Source organism: Gordionus sp. m RMFG-2023, chromosome 3, assembly GCF_954871325.1.
Source record: "Gordionus sp. m RMFG-2023 chromosome 3, tfGorSpeb1-WG-v2, whole genome shotgun sequence".
NCBI classification, from domain to species: domain Eukaryota; kingdom Metazoa; phylum Nematomorpha; class Gordioida; order Chordodea; family Parachordodidae; genus Gordionus; species Gordionus sp. m RMFG-2023.
This window is the reverse complement of record NC_088777.1, coordinates 16,013,500-16,023,116: the sequence shown is the minus strand read 5'-3', so window position 1 is coordinate 16,023,116 and position 9,617 is coordinate 16,013,500. Positions and strand designations below refer to the sequence as shown.

Sequence of the window (9,617 nt, the reverse complement as noted above, 5' to 3'; positions counted from 1 at the left end):
CGTAATTAATATTAAAGGAATTTTCTAACTACGTTTTAATATAAAGGATTACATATTTTTATAATTCACGGATTGTCTAATTATTGACCATTTAGCTGAAAGTTTAAAAATCCAATACCAGTGTCTTTAGAAGAAAGTATAAGAGTTTGGTTAGTATCATTGCTATCTTCTATTCTAATAATTCTATTGTCCGACATTTCTCTGATAATCAAAAGAGTGGATGTTGTATTATTTGAGTCATCATCATATGTTGGCAATTTTGTTTTTCCTCGTGGTTGCATATCACTAAAACTATTGGTCAGACCAAAACCATCTCTACATAATTCTTCCTCGTAAATATAAGGTGAAATAGTAAGTGTATTGTCGAGGTTTTGCATCTTATCATTGCCATTATTTTCTGCGTCACCATTTGTGTTTATACTTGTAATGACAGATTGAATCCAATCTGAACAAGCGACTTCTTTATTCAAGACTGGCCATTCCTTTAAATCATCATTCAGTTCAAATTCATCTTCTTCACAAGTGGGTATGATTTTTCGAGATAAGAATTTGTTAACATGAACCATGGTTGGCGTGATCCTCCTCATGTGAGGATTTTTGCCAATATTCTTTTTGGGGGAAATTATATCATCATTGCTGTTTTTACTTGATATTGATGAGCTTGTGGAATCGAATGTAATTTGGGTTACTTTTTTACTCCTCAGGGGAGTTATTTGATTTCTGCTACTAGAAGCGAATGAACTTTCAGAAGAAGGGGAAGAAGTGGTAGTCAAAGAAATATCACTAGCATTGCAACTATTGCTGCTACAGTTTTTTTTTATAAAAAAGGTATAAAGATCATGTAATTTTTTTAGACAATGAATTTTGGATTTAAAAAAGGTAATGTTTGTAATTATTTTTGAAAAAGATGGTTCTAAATTGAAAACATGTTTTGGTTTATACAAACGATGCAGTTTTTCAAATTTTAAATACAATGGAAAAAAACTGGATTCAGGCTTGAAAAATTAGGCATGATGTAGATCACAACATGTAATACTTAGCTATTCTCTAGAGTGCTACTGCTATCATTATTTATTTTTAAAAGTGTGTGCTACTTAGCAACACCGATAATGACTATATCTAGGAAAAAAAAGAATTAGGTTAGGGTATAATATAACTATTAAAAATTATTGTTATAGAAAATAATTAAATAAGTGAAAGTGTTTAGTTTTTTATGAACCATAACCAAACCTTTATAAATAATGATTTAGGTCCCTGAATGGGTTTGGATTAAAAATCTAGGGAAGAGAGTCAAAAGTAGTTGATACAATTTAGTTTCCCCAATTCAATGATGGTGAGGTACCCCCCCCCCTTCCAATAATATTTCAGTGATACAATTGCATCATGCTCACAATGTAAGAGGGTCCTGGCAGCTGTGAATAGAGGTTAATAAGCAAATGCTATAATACAATGATTTTTTTTGAAAACAGATTAGAGATATAGAATATGCAATTATTTATCAAATATTCCCAAATCTATATAAACCAAGAGCCAATTTTATTTCAAAATAAAACAAAATTGTTTAATATATTATAAACAAAAAACTGGAATAGAACTTAACATCTACTGATTTGACACAATGAATTTAACATACACCATAATTAATATATTTTACAAATTGTAGCTTGATTCTTTTTAGCTAGATTCCTCTTTTAAAATTTATTAGAAACTGAAACCACTTCCTTTAAACAATATTTAAAATCAAAATTTTTTTAATACAGGTTCCAAACTTTGTAATTAATATTTATTCTTGTAGATCACATATCATTTAAAATATTATAGAAATACTTTTAAATATAAATTTAAAAAAAATTATATGTTCAAAATTAAACTGAGGGAATTTTTTGTAAAATCTAATAAATAATTTAAATTAAATATATAAAATAACCTGGTATCATTCCAGCCTTCATAATTAGGATCATCCCAATTATGTATGTGCTTCTTCCATAGCTTTATTTGTGCATCCCATGATCTTCTGCTATGCTTTTTAAATTTATTTGGGGTAGTTGGATGGTGTTGTAATCTTTTTTTTCTGTAAATTTTAGTGTAAATTAACTAATTATAGAATAAGAAAATACTTTGAAACTTTGCTTCTATATATTTTGTAGATAGAAGTTCCATAACCATAATCAATTTGCTTTTGTCTAATTAATAGTACATCAATATCACATTCAATTTTAGATAAAGCACTACTCTAATGTAGATATTATAATATAGCAATTATATTATACTTTTCTTTATCACCTTCACAATATGAGAGCACATTTTGTTTATACCTAAACAACACAATTATATCATTTAAATATTTCAAAATGACTTGTCAAGTTGCTCATTGATTATATTTTCTGCCTTAAATCGTGTTTCCATTTGATCAGCCCATTTTGGAGAATCAATTAAGGTTAAGGTATATGATCTTGAATTATTACATTTTTTATTTATATCTTCATCTCCTTTATCTCTTCGCCTACCAAAATTCTATCTTTAATATTCAACAAAACATTCATACTTGTAAGACTTATTAAGTGAAGAAATTGATCGTGATAAAGCGCGCTTTTTTGATTTAATATTCATTAAAGATGTTTCTTCATCAGCCTTTTGGTAAGATAAACTTGTAATAGACCGGCTAAAGTAAAATATAATAAAAATTATAAATAAACATTATAAACCTAGGAATTTTATTAATTAAAAACTCGGTCATAATCTACGACAAGATGACAATTGATATTTTTCGAAATAATAAGGCGCCAAATTTCTCTGGTATTTTAAAAAGATTTATACCACAAGGTGTGAGGTAATATTACACATACCATATATTTTTAATATATATGTCCTGTCCATAAATCACAATTATTATAAAATGCTAACAACAACTCCTTATTAAGTGAAATTAAATGCGAAATATATATATTATGCTTTTATTAAGCAATAAAAGTCCTCCTAATTAGATTTTTCTATTAAGCGGCTAAAATGTATTGTTTAATTGTTTAAGTTAGGGGCTTCGCCCTACCCCGGGCAGGCTATGCTTTGGATTAAAAATATGGTCATTTTAATATGACTAATAGTTTTTGCTAAATATTTGGTAGGGAGGATTGATACTACCTATATCTTTACAAGTTAAAATTTTTTTTTTTTTCTCTTTAGCTTTCACCTTTTCTGGTGGTAAGCTCCTTCAACATCTATCTCCACTTTATGTTATTCATACAATCTCTTTTATCTATTTTATACTTCTTTATATTGGCTCTAACTTTATGGCCCCATTGAAGTTTTGGCCTTCCTCTTTTACGTTTGCCCATCACTTCCAAACTTCATAGGCCTTCTCATTGTGTGCCCATACCACCTAAGTCTGTTTACCATTAACTTAGTCTTAATGGGCACTACCTTTAAACTATTTAGTATTCTTGTACTGCGCACCTTATCCTTTCTTGTTACCCCAGCAATCATCCTCAGCATTCTCATCTCCATAGTTTGTAGACTTCTCTCGTCTGATTCTTTGGTTGGCCATGTTTCCGAACTATATAGAATAGTTGGTTGTACTATGGAACTGTAGATTTTTCCCTTTAATTTGTGTGGGATTCTTTTGTCAAATAGCACTCCAGATAAAGATCTCCACTTTAACCACCCTTGATTAATCTTATTCTTTATCTCTTTTTCTATTGTGCCGTTTGTTTGTATAGTGGAGCCCAAATATTTGCAGCTTTTAATTGCGGATATCTGCCAATCATTTATATCAATACTCTCCCTTTCATCTCCTCCTATCACCATATACTCCGTCTTTTCTCTATTTACTTTTAATCCGTGCGTTTCTAGGATATTTATCCAATTCACTAACCTTTCTTTCATTTCATCCTTGGATTCGGCAAGTATCACAATATCATCTGCAAAGGACTTTACAAGTTAAAATACAAATAAATATAAATTTAATGCGTAAATCTTTCATTTTTTCGTTTTCTTTGGTCTGTATTTTTTGAAAAGATATCTTTCACCCATCAATGATTCCTTTTCTATATTTTAAAATATGAATCTCGAATCCAATGGCCAGGCCATCGTTGCACTTTTTTTTTGAATCATTAGCAAATTCTTAATATATACTTGTTCAAAATGCCTCGTCTAGGTCCTTAGGCCAAATATATTTTTGAATAAAGAATATACCAGAACGAATTTCTTTATTAAAAAATATTTTTATTAGAATTTATTTAAATCATTTTACCCTCCTAAAGCTATCCATTATACGGGACTGCATGATACTTTTTAGAGATATAAATTGGTCTATTTTTAATCTTATTAGTCAAATTATTTTAGTAGTAGATTCAATATCTAAATAAAATTACATCTGCAAATATTAATCTAAACTAAAGATTAATATCAACATGTTCTGATTATTTAATTTTTTAAGAACAATCAATAAAAATGATTTGCCTGCAAAAGGACATAGTAGAACTTGATAACTTAATAAAAAAAATACTTAAATATATTATTTTTTCTAAAGTTGATTGTTCATAATAACCAACAACAGTGCCTCAGCCAATGAGGGCCTCCCCCCCTTTACTCATTTTCAAATGCTAACTTGCCTCTAAATTTTTTTGACCCCAGAAATAGCCCCCCAAAATATTTAAGACCTCCAAATTTAAATTTTTTTTAATGTTACATAATTTTTATTCCAATTGATATTTAAATCTAAATTAAAAAACAAGAAAATTCTTAGAAAATTATGGTTCTTATATCACGAAACCTCTACATTTAAATATAACTAGGGTATTGCTCTAGCTCGGCCTTAAGCCGGATGTAGCCTGAGAATCACAAATAACACAGAATCAGAAATGACCATGAATTACAAATAGTAGTGAGTACAAATGGCGACGAATTCCGCGCCATTTGTGATTCCGGATAAACTCCCCTTGGTCGAAGCCTAGGCCATGGCGTAGGTATTATTAATTCATGTATCGCCATAATTTAAATGATTGTATTTTATTATGTGGGAACAATGGAAAATAAAAATTATATAAATATTTATTAACTTAACTTTATGCAAAATACTTAAGTATATCTAGAATAAGGATGGAATATTATTTAAATATTAAATATAGCATAACATATATCGTTTTTAGTCAATTGTGCGAAATAAAATAGAGAGAATGATTGTATGGGAATACCAATTGGTAGGCTTCAAAAAAGTGCTATCCATAAGAATAGATAGATATAAAACTTATTTAAGTAATAAAATAGCGTACCATATATCATTTTTTAAGAAGTTCAAAATAATCAGCAGGAATAAAAGGGAATATTGTTCGGTGCAACAAAATGTCACGTTTTAAAAAAAGTAGGATCATTAGAGGTATATAATTTTATCTAAATAATAAAAATCGCATACTATGTATTGCTTATTCGATCCGATTTAAATAATAAAAAATAGCCAACCAGGTAGAGGATACAGATCAGCAATTTTGATGAACCATCCAAGTTAAAAGTAATCGATATTATTTGAAATCAATATTTGAATTTGTACCAGTCCTTAATATGGGATTGATATTTCTTTGCTGAGGCTAGTGGGAGAGACTGAATACAATGAAGGAATCTATTGATAAATAAATTAATATATAAAATTTACTAAATTCGGTTAATAATCTTACGAATGTTACACTCAATTATAATCACTTGTCGGAGACCGTAATCAGTTTAATTCTAATTTCCTTTTTTTTTTAACTTTAAGAATTATTTTCTTTATTTTAAAATCTTTTCATTTTTATTCATCTTTTTAATATACCAAAATTATAAATATTATAAAAATTCATCAAAAAATAAGTAATGAAATTACAAGTATCTTTTTCAACAATAATCAAAAATTATCAATATTCATAGACATCGTTTTCTTTTTCTTTTTTTTTTACATATTTAAATTAATCATAGTTATATCTATATATTTGAATACAACAAAATTAATAATAGTTCATCTATATATATTAGAATACAACAAAATTAATAATAGCTCATATATTTGAATACAACAGAATTGATACAATTTCTCAGTATAAAAGAGCCCCCCTTTGATGCGTCTGGTTCCACAACAATATAGGATGCTGATAAAAATATAATTTATTCTCCAGGACTTTTTATTGTAGTGTTTTACATACATCTGCCAAAAAGATAAAAAATTTTAAAAATATAAAACTAATATCAAAAAAGTCCTAATGCACATCATCTCCAATTTAAAGTAATGTAATATCTATGGTTCCCATTCTAAATCGCTAGAAAAATGACCAAAAACATTAAAAATTTGCTATATGTTCTACAAAATTTCAAAAGTAATGTTGAAAATAATATTAATAGGGGTACAAACACTTATATTTAAATGGAGATATTTTTAAAAAATTCCTAAAGAAGGAGCTAAATATACGAAACGCGATTTGTTAATATTTTTGGCCACATAGACTTCTAATATTCATTTTTAATATTTTCTTCTTGCAATAAAAATTTGTTTAATATATATATCCCCGAACCTGGAAAGTTTTGGCTATCGGAGGAGAGTAGTAAAAAAAAACAATTATATTATATTGTATTTATGAAATATTTAAGAATTGGCCTATTAAATACAGGGCCGTAGCCAGGAATTACCAGCTAAGGGGGCCAGCTGCTTACTTGAGGGGGCCAGTATTTTAAAAAAATTAAAACAAATAATTAAGCATTCATAAAAGATTTTCGCTATTTTTATTAAAAATTAATACTACGATTTTAATTTATAAATTTTAACATAAATGATAAAGGATAAATCTTGTATTATTTTTTTTTCATAAGCCATCAATACTAAAGGATAAATCTTGTATTATTTTTTTTTCATAAGCCATCAATACTAAATTTTGCTTAATTTGATCTTTCATCGACTCTCTGGTGCTCGATAGGACTCTCTTTATTGTAGAGAAAGAGACCACACAAGAAACTGTTGGTAACCTAATGATGATGGCTACTGAGTAGCATTTATACAATTCATTAAATGCATGATGATATCTTTTTTATACTTAATATTTAGGATATTTTCAAAATAATGTGTTTCTTTAACTTCTGCAGCTAATAATCCTTTAGCTATTTTCATTTCATGATGTAAAGTTTTCATATTTAAGGTTAATAATGATTATAATCGGACCATTTTATCCGATATAAAATAATCAGGATCAAAGAGGGACAATATATTAAAACATGATAGAAGATTATAGTCATCTTGTGTAAATTATCTAAAAAACGATCAACACAAAGTAATCAATAATTTCAAAATAATCCCTTTTTAAAGAACTCCAATTGGAGACTTTTTTACAATCAAATTGTTTTGGTCTAGCCTAAAAAATCTTGAAAATTTATAGGCATTCTTTTTAATATAGTGATAGTGGAATCAATACAATTTTTAGCATCCACTAGATTATTACTTACTGACTGTATATACTAATTTAGTGGATCTATTGTTATTATATCTCATAAATTATAATGGCTAATAACGTAATTTATATTAAGGCATTGAGATAAAGACCAGAGGCTTCGACTGAATCATGAGTAGAAACCTCTGAATTAAGAGTTCTATAAGAAAATAACTTCATTAATAGCCTCAAAATTCTCATAAATGATGCGAGATGCTTCTAGATGACCAGCCACCTCTGGTCTAAAAGTCTCTTAAGAGTATAGCCTGCATATTTACAGGATATACGTTAAAGCGCCTAATTAAGAAAATTAGAAATGATAACAATATTACTATACCAATTTTGAACCACAAGATGCAACATGTGGTTGTATTGTGGTTGTAGCAATGTAAAAAAAGGAACTTTTTTATTAATTTTTTTTGAAGTAGGGTTTGCACTCCTTCATTTTGGACAGAAATAACGTTTGCCCCATCATTTGCCTGGCTTATTATATTCGTTGAATTAATATTTAACTCATTAAGTTGCTTTAAAATGCAATCAGTAATGTTTCAGCAGAAAGACACTGTAAATTAATAATTCCTATTAAATTTTCTTGGACTTCTCCAGAAAAAATATAGCGAATAATTATGCTCACGTTTTCACAACCTTATGCACCTTTTGACTCATCAGCCCTAAGACAAATAAAAGCATCTCATATTTGTTATATTTATCTGAAATATATTCATGCACCATATCTGCCATAATAGATATTAATTCGTTTTGATTCTAGGGTGATGTATGTTGGGCATTTTTGGGTATAAATTATATAATTTTATTTAATTCAGAACTTTTATTTTTTAAACTAAATACACAGTTATAAAAATAAAACAAAACAATGATGAAAATACTATTTAAAAGAATATTAAAATTATAATTGACACACTACATCTATATTCTATAATAAAATATATAATTAAGAAGAGAAATTAAAAAAATAATTTAAAATAATATATTTAGGTACTGTCGGCGGGGCTTAATGACCCATGTATGGATATAAGTTGCACACAAATTTCAATTGATATTCTTTGTCAAAGGTAAAAGCCTACTTTAGGATCACCTGTGGTTAAACGTAACCAGGGATTCGGACCGAATCCGAACCCGAAAATGAAAAACCGGGTTAATCTGAACTCGACCCGGACCTGAACCCCGTTTAAAAAATTTACCCCGAACCAAACCCGGGAATTTTATTTGAACCCGAGTTCAACCGGGTTCAGTGTATTGTTTAAAATCATATAAGATATTTGTATATTTTTAAAAAATATTAATAATTTAATTGAGATTTTATAATATTTTCAGATTTCCAAATGAAGTGTTAATAAATTTTAAACAACTTAATTTATTTACGCCATTTTTAAATATTTCAAAATTTATTCCCAAAGATTCCTATTGCAGTGTTTATAAATTTTAAACATAAATTCATTTACGCCATTTATTTTTAATTTTTAACTTATTCTCAAAGATTATTAATTAAAGGAAAATGAAAGTGAACAAGTCAAAGTAAAAATTATTATATTGGATATTATTAATTTAAAGAAATACGTCTAAATAAAATTTTTAAAATTGATAAATGACTAAGCTTTATATTGTAAACTATATTTTGCCTATAAATAAAATAAAAAATTAATTTTTTATACCAAATCTATGACTAGTTTTTTAATTATGATCTATATATAATTTTTTTCATAAATTCAAAAATTCTTAAACCCGAGCTGGACCCGGAATCAAACCTTTATTTTTTAATTTATTACGTATACAGAATTGGATGATGATATTTTGATGATAAATAAATTAGAAAATATCCCTAGATATTTTCTTCCTACAACAAAGGTATGGGAAAAATATCATGCTAAAATATATGGTCTAAAGCCTCCCAAACGTTGTCGGGATGTAGACTATGGGAAACAACTTGGTGAACCCACCATCCTGGTGCAAATTAAAGGTGATGGGAATTGTTTTTATAGGTAAAACATATTAATATAAAATTTTATTTTATTCTAATTTATATAATTTAGGGCGATTAGTGTAGAGCTTACTGGAGCTCAAAATTCCCATGTTATTCTCAGGCAATGGTTGGCACAATTTATGCTAACATCTGAGATGGGAAAGGTAATTGAAAATTATCTTTACAAGACGAACAAA

At 27.8% G+C, this 9,617-nt stretch overlaps 1 protein-coding gene across 1 annotated transcript; it reads right to left on the bottom strand.

Annotated features, from left to right (window-relative positions):
* Positions 1–80: 80 nt before the first annotated feature.
* LOC135926760 (uncharacterized) lies at positions 81–2,780 on the bottom strand. The gene is made up of 7 exons (XM_065462692.1): positions 2,706–2,780; positions 2,546–2,662; positions 2,357–2,503; positions 2,271–2,315; positions 2,118–2,228; positions 1,928–2,071; positions 81–804 (listed from the first exon to the last, which is right to left on the bottom strand). Exons 1-7 carry the CDS (start codon positions 2,735–2,737, stop codon positions 81–83), a joined length of 1,320 nt encoding a protein of 439 aa, XP_065318764.1. The 5' UTR covers positions 2,738–2,780.
* Between the last annotated feature and the right edge of the window lie 6,837 nt (positions 2,781–9,617).